At 37.9% G+C, this 17,166-nt stretch overlaps 1 protein-coding gene across 2 annotated transcripts in view; it reads right to left on the bottom strand.

The window, feature by feature from the left end:
- Positions 1 to 17,166, bottom strand: part of abl1 (c-abl oncogene 1, non-receptor tyrosine kinase) — a 37,176-nt gene that overhangs the window by 9,803 nt on the left and 10,207 nt on the right. Inside the window, exons 1-4 of one of the 2 annotated variants that reach the window (XM_073839584.1) lie at positions 9,673 to 10,187; positions 7,678 to 7,842; positions 3,449 to 3,744; positions 290 to 562 (exon numbers count right to left, since the gene is read on the bottom strand). In XM_073839584.1, the coding sequence (XP_073695685.1) occupies positions 290 to 562; positions 3,449 to 3,744; positions 7,678 to 7,842; positions 9,673 to 9,757 (819 nt within the window). In that variant the 5' untranslated portion in view covers positions 9,758 to 10,187. Of the gene's footprint in view, positions 1 to 289; positions 563 to 3,448; positions 3,745 to 7,677; positions 7,843 to 9,672; positions 10,188 to 17,166 lie in introns of those variants that run through there. The other variant, XM_073839583.1, reaches the window with a different exon arrangement.

The raw sequence follows: 17,166 nt of genomic DNA, 5'->3' as shown, positions 1-17,166 counted from the left end.
TTTGATCGGCATGCACAATAAGCAGAAATGTCATGCATTTTAAACGTCTGACGGACCACCCACTAACATTTTTGTCTATTCTCGATCTCAAACAGCAGAGAAAACAATGCTAAATGTGAATAATTTGACATTATTTTCATTGTATTCATCTGTCATGTGGTAGAAGCTCCTCAAACTGGCCTCATTCTCAGAAAGCATGAACAAATCTACCACCTGCATGGCATTAAGCAGATGTGATGTGTTCTCTGTGTCTGAGAAGCTCCAGTCTTTGTGTCTCTATGTCACTGACCTTTAGTGTTTTGACAGCCACAGTTAGATTGTATTTCTTCCAGACACCCTCGTACACCTCTCCATACTGCCCTCCGCCCAGCTTGTGTTTCATGGTGATATCAGTGCGCTCCATCTCCCATTTGTCATAGTTGGGTGAGACGCCGTAGATAGTGGGCTTGTTGCGTTTGGGGGCTGGGTAATGCAACGTCGTGATCAGACCATCGGACACCGTGGAATGATGGTGAACCAACTCCGCCAGGGTGTTAAAGCGACTCTCAGACGACACGTACAGCTGCAGGGCGAGAGACACAAGCATGATATGTGTGAGCATGATATGAGCATAGAACCAGCCTCAAGCCGGCCTACAGATGTTCAAAACAGCTTCCACTGCAGAAGTGACAATACACAAGTTAATGTTCTATTATGATAAAATGACTACCGGAGAACATAACTTGTGGAATTGTAGTAATGTCACTTTAGAGGCAATATTTATCCATAGACTTGAGATAAACAAACTAGGACTGGGTGGTATATTGAGTTAATACTATATACAATATATATGTAATTAACACATTCTGAAAGAATGTTTTAGAGTGATGTGACCAAGCTGAAACTTTTTGGACCTATGGATCAGCGGTATGTCTGGATCAAAAAAGGCAAAACTTGTGAGCAGAAGAACACCATCTCCATCGTCAAACACTAAGGTGGACCAGTCTGGTTACGAGGGTTTTACTGTTGCAGGAAGTGGAAATGAAGGACATCATGGATTCTTTGAAGTGTCAGGCCATTTTGGCAAGAATTGTAATGCCTTTGGTTCAAAGACCAAAGGATAATCATCCCAAAGTATACATCCAAAATCTACTTAAGCTTGGTTCAGGGATCAGTCATTGAATGTTCTTGAGTGGCCTGTTCAGTCTCCAAATTTAATTCTCATTGAAAATATTTGGTTGAATTAGAAGAAAGCAGTGGCAATGTGAAAACCGAAGATTGTGAGTGATCTGAAAGCTTTTTCAGGTGAGGAATGGGCCAGGATTGCAGTAGAGAGGTGACAGAAGCTTCTAAGCACTTCTAAACAGCGTTTATTGGTGGTTTTAATGAATTAAAGATTCTGCACTAAATTTGACTTTTGGGGGTTGAATAATTTTGAACATGAATGTTTGAAAGCCATTTTTTTTCAATATTAATCAAACGTGTATTAATACATTTTATCTAATAGTGTACTGATGCCTTTGTTGAACTGTTTTCACAAAATTTAGTTTTCTGCAGCACAATGTCTTGCAGGTCAAGGGGGTTGAATAATTTTGATTGCAACTTCAGATTTGGCAGGAAGGACAAGAAAACTTGGTTTCATGTCATGTTTATCTGTCAAGTGTCCTGAATGGAGTCATATGATACTGGCTGTAAAATAATTGAAAGCAGCAATCCTTACTAATTGTAAACCAATGCAATTACGTACATTTTAAAAACACAGATCTTCCAGAGCAGGTTAAATGTGAGCTGTTGTGCTGAAATGGCGTCTCAGACTCATTCCTGACGGCTCACACTGGAGATTCCAGCAGGGAAGTGTGTCTCGGCCTCAAGCGGAGCCTGTGAGGCGGACGTGGCACGTCAGGCATGCGAGGAATGAGTGCAGCGGTCATCAGCGTGTAGCAGGAATGCAGCGCTGCCGTGCATGCGTGACACATGGACTCATTTATCTGCCCACGGACTGCACTCATCATCACTGTGACCCAAACCGACTGTCTCTACTACTGAGTGGTGCCACCAGGAAAGCATTTTAGCATGCTATTGCAGCAACAGTCCATTTAAATGGCAGGTTAATTGACACACTATTTTCAAGCCCTGAGATTTTAAGGGGGTCTTAAAAAGCAGATTTTCAAAACTAGTTTTATTTGTACACATCACGCAGCATTCTCAAACGTTTCAGTAGCTTCAAAGTTCATTTCAGGCTAGTGAGAGTGTGTATTTTCACTCGCCACTAATCAGATGTGTATAATATGATATTATCCCTAATTACAGTTGAGGTCATAATTTACATCCCTCTTACAGAATCTGCAAAATGTTAACCATTTCACCAAAATAAAAGGGATCATACAAAATTTATGTTATTGTTTAGCTGACCTGAATAAGATATTTTACATTAAAGATGTTTACATATAGCCCACTAAAGAATTTATAAAAAAAGACCCCGTTCAAAAGTTTACATACACATGATTGTTAATACTGTATTGTTAACTGAATGATCCACAGCTGTTTTATTTTATTTTTATTTTTGTCAAGTCCCTTGTTTGTCCTGAACAGTTAAACTGCCTGCTGTACTTTGGAAAAATCCTTCAGGTCCCACAAATTCTTTGGTTTTCCAGCATTTTTGTGTATTTGAACCCTTTCCAACAATGACGGCATGATTTTGAGATCATTAGATTACTAATGCTCCAGAAGGAAACATGCATTAAGGGCTGGGGGTGAAAACTTTTATAATCTGAAGATCAGAATAAATGTAACTTATTTTGTCTTCTGGGAAACATGTAAGTATCTTCTGTAGTTTTGAAAAATGTACATTACATTCTGTTCAGAAGTTTTTACATCCTGGCTCTTAATGCATCATTTTTCCTTCCGGAGCATCGGTGAGCATTTGAACCTTCTGTAATAGTTGCATATGAGTTCCTCAGCTGTCCTCCGTGTGAAAAGATGGATCTAATAATCATACAGTCATTGTTGGAAAGGGTTCAAATATACAAAAATGCTGAAAAACCAAAGAATTTTAGGGACCTAAAGAATTTTTCTAAAGAACAGCAGGCAGTTTAACTGTTCAGGACTCATGAACAACTATCACTAAATAAAAAAAAACACAGTTGTAGATCATTCAGGTAAGAACAGTATAAAGAATCAAGGGGATGTAAACTTTTGAACGGGGTCATTTATATAAATTCAACTATTATTTTCACTTGTGGACTATATGTAAACATCTTTTATGTGAAATATCTTATTCAGGTCAGTATTAAATAAACAATAACATGCATTTTGTATGAACTGTCTTATTGTAGTAAAATAATTAACATTTTGCCGATTCTAAAAGGGGGAGCACTGGAATGGCACTGCTGTCAGAGATGTAAAGTGTAACACTCTGTGGATGACGTGAACCAGACTAATTCTGGCTAGAATATTCTGCCACTCTCACCTTGCCGTCCGAGGCCGTGTTGATGCGGTAGTGGTAGACGCGTCCCTCGTAGCGCAACGAGATGGACCTCTGTCCTGGGCTGCTCTCGCTCTCACGCACCAGGAAGCTGCCGTTGATACCACTGCTCAGCAGGTACTCAGCGGCATTGCGGGACACAGGCCCATGGTACCAGCTGTGCTTCTCCAGGCTGTTAACAGGCGTAATGTAGTTGCTGGGCACCCAGCCCTGGCCGTTCTTGGTCTGAGCCTCGCACCACTCGCCATTGTGATTGTATCCCAGAACCCTCAGCTTCTCCCCTGAACAGAGCAGCATTAAAAACGGGTTATGTCACAGTCAATATATATCTATCAAGGCCGAAAAAAAAGTGATTTACAGTTGTGCCGTTGCAATTGTGGAAAGTGTGAAATAACGCAGAGGCACATCTCTTGTTGTGTCAAAGGTTTCTATTTACAAGCTTTTTGCAGCATTCAGTATCAAGAATGCATCGCCCAATCAGAGTCATTCAAATTTGAGTCTATAAACCAACTGGAACAGCAAAGGTTTTGTGTGTTTCAGTGTCAATTTTGCTGATGAATAATTTTGTTCATAATTTTCATCAAAGGCAAAAACGAGATGATAACGAAACAAAAACTTGTTTTGAATGACTAAAACTATGACGAAAATCTATTGACATTTTCATCAACGAATAAAAATGAGGCGAAAATGTTAGGAAAGAACGATTTGGGAAGAGATTCATTCAGAACAAATCTACTGCGTGGTTAAGAGGTTAGATGCATACATTTAAACTGTATCATAGCCTATTTATCGATCCAACAGGACATAAGCTAGCATACATTTGCTGCATGTCTCATAAAATGTTCAAAAATATCAACATCAGAGTAAGAGAAAAGCAGATATATGGATAAATTTGGTTCGGTTTTCTGAGCGGAAACAATGAAGCACTGCCTCTCTTACTGCGCATGAGTACTTTGTGTCTCATGAACGGAGAAATACACACAAAATTATGTGTACTCTTTGTTTTGATGAGTATTCACATAAACACCCTTGGTTGCGCCTTATGTGAACGTAAACAGTTGGGAGAATTTACATTGCATCCGTGTATAAGGTTTTAAAGGGACAGCAGCCTAATTTAGTTGCTATTGTCTGTGGTATTGATGTTAATCAAGCATCAAAAGACAGAAAATCACTCACTGCTCTTGACTGAATCACTTTAGTAGCCCTAATAAAGATTCATCTAAATGTATGTATATAAATAAACATGTCTGCTTGAAAGAATTAAGAATGCGGTAAACAAGTAATAATAAATAAAGAATGCATAATTAGCCTATATAACCATTGGTATTTAATTGAAAAGAAGACCATGTTCTTGTTTCATTATGAGAAGTGGAATCATTTCATTTTAATATAAAGACATGTTTGTGTAATTATTTTTTTTAAATGCCTAATAAATGCATTACACTGTAAATAAATTGTTTGTAGGGTTCACATAAGATAAAAGCATCTGCTAAATGAACAAATAATCAACAAAAGCTGTACTAACTAACCTCCCATTTGTGACTTCCATAGTATATCCTGTGTACTAATAACAGCTCATTATAAAACAGTGAAATATCTTTATTCCAGATACTGAATCTACGCTTTCTCATTATCTAATAGAGTGACTGGCATCTGGACGGCTGTAGATCTTCCCCTCACTTGTTATTCACAAGCCTAGTGGAAAAAACCGACTTGTTGAGCAAGATAAAGGAAGAGGAGGAGAGATGAAGAATGTGCAGCAAATATGTGGATTTCCAGTCAGACATGTGACCTCATACTGCTGCTAATAAACGGTGGAACAAAGAGCAGCTTCTCTCATGCAGTGACTGCAGGATGAGTCCCAAACAAAAACAAGAAAACACATGCACTAATGCGCACTCCATTGTTGTTAAAAATAAGCACGAGTACATCTAGAACAAAATGCCCATATTAGCAAGACTTTTTTGTAAACAGTTTCTTGGTTAATGAAAACCAGAAGGAAGGAAATCTGCTCTGTATATTGTTAGGTTGTGCAGTGTCTTGCAGATTTCTGAAGGTATGATTAATTGTCACCTAATTTGGTGTTTCTCAGCATAAATGTTCAATTTAAAAATTGCTTATAATCTTGTTATACTATATTATTACCAAATCTTGGACTCAAACTTTTTTTCAATCTTATCTTGTTTTCTTTCAGTTAGCACAGGTTTTGTGTTTCTTTCGAGAGCTGACTGATCGTATCTCATTAGCCAGGTTTCCATCCAAGGATTTTTTTGCAAAGAAATATTTAAAAATTGTTGGATGGAAATGCAATTTATTGATAAAATTTCTTATGTGTCAACATAATCTATTTCCATTTAACTTTAGCACATTCTATGTTGATACTCCAAATTAGTTTGGAAACACTTTTTGTCGAGAAAAGGCTTTAACGCAAATAAATGTGGCGTCACATGACATAATTAGTTTCATATTCATATTATTACATTTTATCTACAATTATTTTACATACGGTAAGAAAAAGATGAGTTACCTCTCAAACATAAATATCTTAATGATGTTCCTTTAGTATGTTGCAAGTTAAAATGTATTCATTTTGTTCTGATAATAAAAGGGTCAAATTGCATTCCACCATTTTTTTTTAAAGTGCTCATGCTGCCTTAATGTTACGTTCAGTCAACTTAAAATGTGAAGTAGGTTAAAAGACAACATGAATTGAATTGAATTGAACATGAACCTTACCCCTGTGATATTATGCCAAGCACATTTAGTTTTACATGGATATTGCAACGCAAAGTACAAAATTTTGTATTACAAAAGTTAGTAGCTTCTTATATTTTCATTCTTGTTTTGTTCCGAGTTCTGTTCTACCTTTAAATTTAAAGGATTTGTTGTGAAGTGAGTGAGGGGAACTAAAATAGCATGGTTTTTCAGTATGTTTGGCTTCAGGCTTCATTGTCATGTTAGTAATGATTAACTGCGCGCGTGAGGTGTCGGCACTAGATTTTTCTCTTTTTTTTTTTTTACTTACAATACCCCGTCATTTGTGGCCATATAAGAGTCAGACATTATTTTAAACCATTCTAAATAATACATTTCTTTTATTCGTGTACATTCACATAAAAAACAAAACAATTGTGCTTTTGTAAAATAAAGGAAACAAACAGGATGCCACTTTCTCAAGAGCGCATCACAAAAATGAACTGAAATTCTGCATATAGGCTGCACATTTTTCATAAATTATTCATTATTTTGAAAAAATATATATTTCACATATAGGCCTATTTATTTATTTTATATATAGCTTTATTATGTTTTCATTGTGCTGCAGGTGCGTGATGTGACCGTGTGAATCCTCACGTTCTGTAGTTTATGCTGCTTTTAGCACGTATAAAATGAATCACTGGAAAACAAATTTTCACAGCCACGTAATTTATTTGTAATTTAACATAATCTTGTCGGTTAACGGTTAATAATGACTTAACGACTGTCGGTTGTCAGTTAGGAGAAATAAAATAACCGAAATTAACATTTCTATTTCTAATACAGTCTGCACCTGTATATGAATATTGCTTGATGATCAAGTATCTAAACAGTACAAAAGTACAAAAAAAAACTTATGACACTTGTTAATAAAAATATTTTTATGTTGGCCTATACAATTAATAATAGCCAATATAAGAAAGGCCTATGATCAATTAGCGCTTAAAAAAAAAAAAAAAAAAAAAAAAACCTGTGATAACTGAAAGAAGATTTGGATTTAATCCAATTAGGATAATGACTTTTATGCAATTTATATGCAAGACCAGTGATTTTTGACCGGAAACACATGTAAGTGTATCAATGAGAGGAAAACCGGAAAGTTTATCAACGTGGGGAAAAACTAAAAAAGGAAAAACAAATTCTTTTTTTGGTTGTTACACCCTGTGTGTGTTTTATTCCAATGCCATTAACTAGCATTTTCTGGAAAAAAAAAAAAAAAACTTTCCAGATCAAACTGATGGAAACACAACATGAGGGTTCACTTAATAATAATTTAACTTTTATAATTCAAAGAAGTATGTTTAATAGCACATTATTTACAGTCGAATATTTCTGTGGTATTGAAACAAGCAGTGATTATAATGGTATTGGTGCCTACTACTGAGATTTTGCCTTAGCCTAAGTCACGATGAAGTGTTTAACGTGTTCAGATGATAAAGTATGGATGTGTTTCTCACCTTTGGTGATGCTGAGAGTGTTGTCGCCGCTCGCGACAAAGTCATACAGCGCTACGAACAGATTGGGGTCATTTTCACTGGGTCCCGCCAGCAGATTCTCTTTGGAGTTCCAGCGAGCCGCTTCAGACAGACCCGGGGCCTCGAAATCTGGCCGTTGAAGAGCTTCTGCAAACAGAGGAGGGACAATTTGATGGTCAATATATGACAATAAAATTGAGAATGCATGTTAACTTATGACAATATGGCCAATTTGAACTAAACATTTACAACAATGGTAAAAAAAAACAATTTGCAAGTATTTGTTTTAATGTGCCTTTGAATGGTCCAAGGGCTTCTGTAGATTCAGGGGTGATCTGGTGATCTGAAACCATGATAGTAACATGCCAGATGTTTCCAGATGTAATCATCAATACGTTAGACTCACAGTAAAGGTATATCACCACAACCACGCGTGTCATAAAATGTCACAGACATAAACAGCAATCTGAAGATTATTTGCATCCCTTTAATGAGTCACATTCCACAACCCCAGAGTTTTTACATTTATTACTATGTGCTATGAGGAAACATGTGCATTGAAAGATCACGACCCATGACCTCAGACAAATAAACATGGGAAATAAGATAAGGCAGAAGATCTGTTTTTGATATATGAACTGACTGACTGTAACATGAATCAGCGTTAAGGGAAAAAAATGTTTTAATCACCCAAAAATGTGAATTCAGTCATCATTTACTCATGTTGACTTTGTGAAACGCAAAAGGAAAACATTTAAACAATCCTCAATGGCACCAATGACCTCAAGCCTGGCATGTGGACAACTGCTGCTTTTATGGTCATTTTTGGAGCCTGACAGCTATGATAAAGATTCTCCTTGCGTTCCACTGGACAACATGAGAGAATGGTAAACTAACCCTTTAATGGCCCATACAACACCACTGCATTTGGGTAGCTGAAAATAATATGTGACCCTAAACCACAAAACTAGTCTTAAGTAGCACAGGTATATGTGTAGCAATAGCCAGAAATGCATTGTATGGGTCAAAATATGCCAAAAAAAATCATTAGAATAGTAAGTAAAAAGATATTTGGTAAATTTCCTACCATAAATATATCAGAACTTAATTTCTGATTAGTAATATGCATTGCTAAGAACTTCATTTTTTTGTTTTTGTTTTTGCCCCTTCAGATTTTCACATTTCCAAACAATACATTAAAGGAAAGCTTTTTTATTCAGCTTTCAGATGATGTATAAATCTCAATTTCAAAGAATTTGACCCTTATGACTGGTTTTGTGGTCCAGGGTCACATATGGACTTTTTTAAAATCCACATCACAACTCAATGTTCAAAGCATGTGTCTTTTACCATTTTTAACCAACTTTTAGCAATATTTCATGCTGAAGTCATGAGCAGCCAGTCACCATAAATTGCTCAATCTTTGTGCAAACTCAGATACGAGAAAGTCAAGCAGAGTTCTGAGATAAAACATCAGGCTACAATCAATTCACTTTCACATTTCAGCTTTATACATTCATGCCATAACAGCAAAACTTCAGACTTTTGATACTGTTACTGGCATTCAATATCCTCTTTGCTTCTTAAATCAAAGTCAAACACACATTCACTAAGATCACTGAGTAAACAGACTCTTGAGAGCTCACAAAAGCGCAGATGTATCCGAACTCTCCACACACACAAAACTGCACGGATCTATCCAGACAGGAATCAGATTTCCCAGCGTTCTCTCCTCCCTCGTTTTTTCCTCTCTTTCTTTTACGGCGAGCCAGTATGTCTGGCTTTCCTCTTGCTCGTTCCCCCTCCTCCACTTTCCAAACAGACAGAAGGAGCACCGAGGCCTGTGATTTTCACGAGACCATCAACCCCAGATCCATCCGTCTGTTCTGAAGGCCGTGTTCGGACTTTGCCGCTCTGTAATCGAGATTCTTAAACACATACGCACTCACACACATGTTCACCATCACAGACGCTTACCTTCAAAGTAACAGCTGGAGGACGAAGAAAGTCCTTTTTTGGATTTACAGCCCACTAATTTCAGACAAATCTCCAACATTTTCATTTGCTTCCCAACACAACCAATTAAAAAAAAACAATCCAGTTTCCGAACTATATTGACTTTTCTCTTTTATCCAAATCACGGTGGTTCAAAAAGTAACCGAAAACACAAAAAATCCGTCCACAAAGTTTGTTTTAGTAGCTTATGTCTTGCATACAGTGAGGATGAAGTCAAAGACGGCTTTTCCAGGCAAAAACACTGACATCCTGACTTCGCACGGTTCTTCTAGCGAGTTTCCAGAGTAAGAGGCTCCATTTTTTTCCCGCTCCAGTTCTTCTCGTTTTCTCAGTCCAGTGAGGAACTAGCCATCCGTACGGATAATTCTCAAGGAAAAAAACAGACGGGAGTTAAACGAAGCACTTTGACGACAGTGTTGTCTTTTTCATGGTGCTGTCGTCTGAGACACGATCCACAGGAAAAGCAGGACGCTCGTGCTGATCTCTGCCAACAAAGAGGCCCTTTCAGGATGAAGCGCCGGAGCCGATGACATCATGGCACTGGCTCCGCCCCCTCCCTGAAACCTGCAGCTGAGCAGCATTATCTGCAGTGAGAGAGTGTAACTGGAATCTGCCTTTGTCTTTCAGTCCCACACAGCTCTTGCTGTCTGCTTTGCTCTCGTCCCAAATGTTTTCACTTTGAAACAAAGGCACAAGTGCGCTCCATAGGGTCAGGATTATTCCTCCTGCCAAACAGCCAGCATGAATTAATCACAAAGATCTTTACGTGCACTTTAAAGGCTGCTTTTAAAAAAATGCCAACTTATTTTAGTAATGCTCAACAATATCATGTTAAATATTAAGCCACTATTATGGTCTCATTCACTATAAATCCATATACACAGAAAAACTGTTTACAAAAATTTTCCACCAGATTCACAATGGTAAATGCACATAATTTGATCCAGAGCTGCAAATACATATTTTAATAACTGATTAACCTGTTGATTTTTTTTCCAATTAATTGCTGAACAATACAGAAAATACAATTTGGCTTTAAAAAAAAGAAAAAGAAAAGTGTTATACCACATCAGGCACAGTGCTGACCTCCAAACAATGTCCGAATTGCAGACTATGAACTCAAATATAACCCAGGTGAAAAAAAGTGTCCATAATGTACTTAAAGTGCTCAATTTTCACACACAAATTTTGTACTTCCTATACTAAAAATTATTCTTTACTACTTTATCTAAATGTATGCAAATGTGCTATTTTGGGACACCATGAATATAAACTTAAATGTGCTTTTAACATACAATCCCTGTATTTACTAACCCTAACCCACTTGTAGTACACTTGAACCCATCTTTCATACACTAGTAAACTCAAGTGTACTACTAGTGGTATCTTCATACATTTTTTATTTTTTTATACAGAGATAGTATATTAAAAGTGCATTTTTAGATCAATCATAAATCAAAAACAATCCCCGTCCACACTACACAAACGAAAACACATGTCACATGACCATTTATGTAGATACAGTATCTCACAAAAGTGAGTACACCCCTCACATTTCAGCAACCATTTTAGTATATCTTCTTAAGGGACAGTAGTATAGAAATGAAACTTGGATATATTTTATATGAGTAGTCAATGTGCAGCTTGTATAGCAGTATAGATTTATTGTCCCCTGAAAATTACTCGACATACAGCCATTATTGTCAAAATAGCTGGCAACAAAAGTGAATGCACCCTAAGTAAACTTGTCCAAAGTGTCAATATATTGTGTTAGCACCATTGTTATCTGGCACTGCCTTAATCATCCCGGCATGGAATTCACCATGGAATTGTTGCTGGGATCCACTTCCACTCCTCACGGAGCTGCTGGACGTTAGACACATGGTGCTTCTCCACGTTCCTCTTGAGGATGCCCCAGAGGTGCTTAATAGGGTTCAGGTCTGGAGACATATTTGGCCACCCCATCACCTTCAGCTTCAACTTCCTCAGCAAGGCAGTTGTCATCTTGGTTGTGTGTTTGGGGTCGTTATGTTGGAAAACTGCTGTTCGGCCTACTTTCTGGAGGGAAGGCATCATATTCTGCTTCAGAATGTACAGTACATAATGGAATCCATGTTACCCTCAATGAACTGGAGCTCCCCAGTACCAGACCATTATGCTACCACCACCATGCTTGACTGTAGACACAATTTTCTTGGTACTCTTCACCAGGGCATCACCACACATGCTGGACACCATCTGAGCCAAACAAGTTTATCTTAAAGTCTTATCAGACCACAGGACATGGTTCAAGTAATTCATGCTCTTAGACAGGTTGTCTTCAGCAAACCGTTTATGGGCTTTCTTGTGAGCCAGCTTCAGAAGAGGCCTCCTTCTGGGATGACGCATGCAAACTGACTTGTTGCAGTGTGTGGGGTATGGCTGGCTGGAGCACTGAGCTGACCTTCTACTTTTGCAACCTTTAAAGCAATACTTGCAGCACTCATGCATCCGTTTTTTGAAGCCAGGTTTTACACCTGACGCAAAGAACTTCATTGATCGACCCTTGCGAGGCCTGTTCCGAATGGAAAACCTTTACATGATCCTGACCACTGTAGTGTAACTCAGTTTCAGGGTGTTACTGAACCTCTAATAGTCTTAGCCATCTTTGTGGAGAGCAACAATTTTAATTCTCTAATCCTCAGAGAGTTATTTGCCATAAGATGCCATGTTGAGCATCCAGTGGTCAAGTATGAGAGAATTGTACTCAAAGCACCAAATTTTAACTGCTCTAATATAAGATGCACAACTTTGTATGGTCCTGTCAAGCAGAAAAAAACATTAACATGATGAATAGGACATGTGGCTGTGCATGGTTAAACAACATAATGCTGTTATCACTTAGGGTGTACTCACTTTTGTTGCCAGCTATTTTGACAATAATGGATGTAAGCTGAGTTATTTTCAGGGAACAGTAAATCTATAATGCTTATACAAGCTGCACGTTGACTACTCTAAAATATATCCACGTTGCATTTCTATAGTATTGAGAAGATATACTAAAATGGTTGCTGAAATGTGAGGGGTGTACTCACTTTTCTGAGATACTGTACATGTACCGTTATACCCCTACTATTTATATTAAGTTTTATGGTCTTTAGTTGTGTCGCAACCGCATCGCATAGCTCACGCCCAGCGTACACAAGATGTAAGTGAAATGTTATAATAAAAAAACAACACTGCCTATACTACACAACAAATCTTACATTTACGTTATAGCGAAATGTTTTTGGTGAATTAAGTGGATTTTGATTTCAAAGCCTCTAAATGGCCATTACATTCCCATGATCATCAAACATGTTTTTGATAAGCTACAATGCTCAACACAGCAAAACCTTTGAAGCTCTTCACTGAGACTCACACAAGTACAGAAGCATTTGAAAGCAGCGGCTAATCAGAAGATACTAAATATATCCAGTACTGCAGAAAGGTTGGTATCTCCATGTTTTTTAAATGTAAGCATCGACTACTGAAGTAGTGGCAATTCTGACGACCCTAGAAATCACTAATACCAACTAACAGAAATTCTGCCCCTTAAACAGGGAATGTGTAAACAAAGGATCCAGCAGTCCAAATTTCATCAGCATGAGGTTCCTGTTGTATTGGGAAATGTCTTTAGTTGTGTCATTACTCTAAAGTGTTCCAATGTTTACTCTTGAATGAGTACTAAAGCAACATGTGGGAAATGGCTAATGAGAATGAGCTCAGATACGAACCCATCGCCCCAGAGGACACTGTGAGTGTGTGGAAAGGGGCATTAGCATTTCTATGGGACTGACATCACGAGTCTCTGAGTCTGTCCAATGGCGTCTCCAGACAGACGGGAACCCGGGCCGCTCTGGAGTCCAGAAGCGTGGCAGCCAGCTTATATGAAAGAGTCTCTGAAATTTCCAGTCAAAAGAATGAGACAACGGCTGATATGATTGTGGTGATGCAGTCCAGCCAGGAAGAAGAAAACCCAGCGGAGGTCTGAAATGATCCATACCACACAGATGTTAACACGAGTCTGATGCTCTGCTTCATCAACATCAACATTTGACTGATTTCAGACACAAAAAGAAGCTACTTGTATCTAAGAGCTAAACCATTTAATGCCAAAGACATCTACAGACATACGTCTTCTCTTCACTAATAATGCCTTAATAGCATCTGACAAATCTTTGGCTAAAGCACTTTTGAATGCAATAACTTTGCATTCAAATAATTAAATCCTTTTAAAATCTTGACAACTACACAACCTCTGGTCGGTGATAAGCTCACAATTCTTAATTACAATGACAATCCATGTGATCTGGAATTCTGCACGAAAGTGGAAAATTTCCCTTTGCAAGGGGATCAAGTAGCTCATATGAAGTCACTGCGCTGACCAACAGAACTGAAAACTTTAATCTACACTAGATTTTTACCAAAAAAAAAAAAAAAAACTCTAAGTGCTTTTTTTGAAGTTGTGGTTAGGATATGCTATGTGCAGGGTTTCTGCAGGTTTTAAAAAGGTAAAATAATGGGTTTTTTTTTTAAGACCAACTAAAAATTTTTTGGAAAAAATGTAATAGAACACAATATAGTCTGTAAATGCAAATGTCTTGTATGATTCCGTTTTAAAACAATAGATCTCATTACTTTTTAAATTCACTTTTATTAATTTGTCTTGTTTTCCAGCACAAATGTCTTGTTAAACCAAGATTGTTAAACCAAGATATATATTTACTCAAGAATAATAACATAAGTCTGCTGTTCCATAAGCACCACCTGCTGTCAGAGAGTGAATTTGCATTTTCATTCAGCCAGTCTGCAGTTTTTGTTTCGTGAAGACATGTTTTATGTAGCATAATTTCACAAAGCTAAAGTCAGAGCATTCTGTTTTTGCTTCAGATTTTCAAATCTTTAAATTAAATTGCTCATATATGTAACATGTTTGTTTGGAGTGCGATGAAATGCAGTGGTTGCTTCTAATTCAGAGTTTAGCCTGTTATAGGGAAAATAAATATTGTTCATGTACTCACATTTTCATTGTTTCTTGTTTTTTTTGGCTAAAAAAATAAACACTTTTTAAAGAAAACTTAGCTATCGGCATCAGCCCATTTGCTCGTAAAACACCAGCAATCTGAATCAGCCATGAAAAATCAAGATCGGTGCATCACTAACAAGAGATGACGGGACAGATGTGTGGCAAAGAATTCAGGATCAGGTTCAATTGTTGAAGCTTTCAATCACCTGGATGCTACGGTTAATTGGCAGTGCTCATTAATTTTCAATGGGTGCGTCTAACTTTCTGAAGTTGTACCAGTGCCCCCAAGTAAGAAAGTTCATTCTGACTCCTATGCTTTATGCATATTCTTCCTGCCTGGTGTTCATCACACATGATTTGAGGTATCATTCATGTCTGGTGCACAAATGCTGCACTTACACACTCAACTTGATCACTTAGTGTCAAGGTTTGATCCTTGATGAGCACTGGTGTTGCTGATGAGTGACCTAAACGGCTCTAATAACTGAATGCTGAAAGGGTTTTTCTCATTTGTGCAGACAAAAGCGAGGGCTGGAGAGGCAGGTTTTGTGAAAGAGGGGGAGGTGACAGATGTAGAAACATGAAGCACATTGCTCAGAGATGAGCTCATCGAGAATCATTTATATAATCCACTCTCAGTTAGCTGACGTACACCATCCCTCGCCACCATTAAAAACACTCTTTCCAAACTGCAGTGCACGAGTGACTTGGAGCCTGTAGGGCTTCGCGTGAGAGTCTTTTCAAGCGTTTATTTTAATGCAAAGCAGTTAGTTAACTGTGGACGACTGCGGGGTTTCAGCATTAGCGCAGGAACGGAAACATGATCCAGGTGTACGGGCCGCTGGGAAATCACAACAGGCCTGACATCACTCTCAAATCTCTCTCTCACACACACACACACACACACACACACACACACACACACACACAAGTCAGTCCTCAGCCCGACACCCAGCTGACCCAGTTCAGACTCCAGCAGAGCAGCTGTTTGCATCAGGAGGACTAGTTAAGTCTACCAGCTGCAGAATTAACAACCACAGTTACCATGTCTAGGAAAACAATCAACCTGATTTCTGATTTAATCTAGTGTTTGATCTGGCCAGGGTAAAGTTGCAAACTGAGCCGTAGCATCTTTGGCCCTAAAAACAGCTGCTATTACATCTGGCTCGATTGATCCATCACAACTGGTCAGGAGACACACATCGCCACTCACAGATCTCTTCTGAACAGATTTTGCCAAAGGAAGGGTTTTCAAAGGAAGGATTTACTGCATGTTAATTTTAACTGAACTTCAGTTTCATTATTTATGAAAAAAATTTACATAATTTGCCATTTATCTAATAATATTTTTAATATTATTATTCATATAAAGCAATTAATACTACATATCAAATGTCAACTGCTTAACTGTATCTTACAGAATGTAATTATATTTTCGCCTAGGGCTGGGCAGTATGACAGTATAGCATTATTGCACAATAAAGTGTCTATTGTTAGAGATTTTGCTGTATCGTGTATTCCGCAATATGTAAATATACCCGTGCCATAGTACTACTTGGAAGTTATAGAAACCTTTTAGTAATAAGACAACATGCATGAATAAGAAAATAAAGAGTGGGATGCACTTGAGTTAGGGCTGTGCAATATATCGAACGATATTGTGAGGCGCGTTTAGTCAATGAAGCCGGTGCTTTGATTAGTAGTAAATCTCCATCACGTGCGTTCCGCTCAGGTTCCGCTGGAGAGGCAATTGATACACAGAGCGATATTAAGCTCGATATGGCGTAGCTTGTCAGAGATTTACGTCTCTGTGTATCAATTGCCGCTCCAGCGGAACCTGAGCGGAACGCACGTGTAGAGATTTACTACTAATCAAAGCACCGGCTTCATTGACTAAACGCGCCTCACAATATCGTTCGATATATTGCACAGCCCTAACTTGAGTTATTACATAGCCGAACTGCACAAACTGAAAGCTCCTCTTTCAGACAGAATGTGATCACGAAAACAGAGCCCTTTCATGTTTTATTGTGCTTGAATGGTCAAATACACTGAATATATATAGCTGAATAAATTAAAAGTTTATTTCATAATTATTTAGTCTAGTGTGTTCGTAATTTGCTTCTTTTTCTTATATTTAATAACAAAACTAAATCAGAATCACGTCATAAAAATGGAATTTACTGTATAACGCGGAATGTCGCAGAATTGTGGATGAATAAATCAAATGAAGGTTAGTACACTTAAATCAAAACATGATATGGACTAGTGTCTGTGAATATGTGACCCTGGACCACAAAACCAGTCATAAGGTTAAATTTTTCTTTCTATTGATGTATGGTTTGTTAGGATAGGACAATATTTGGCCGAGATACAACTATTTGAAAATCTGGAATCTGAGGGTGCAA

The sequence above is a fragment of the Garra rufa genome, chromosome 5 (genome assembly GCF_049309525.1).
Source record: "Garra rufa chromosome 5, GarRuf1.0, whole genome shotgun sequence".
Classification (NCBI taxonomy): domain Eukaryota; kingdom Metazoa; phylum Chordata; class Actinopteri; order Cypriniformes; family Cyprinidae; genus Garra; species Garra rufa.
Note: the sequence above shows the minus strand (reverse complement) of the source record. Positions and strands in the feature narration are given on the sequence as shown.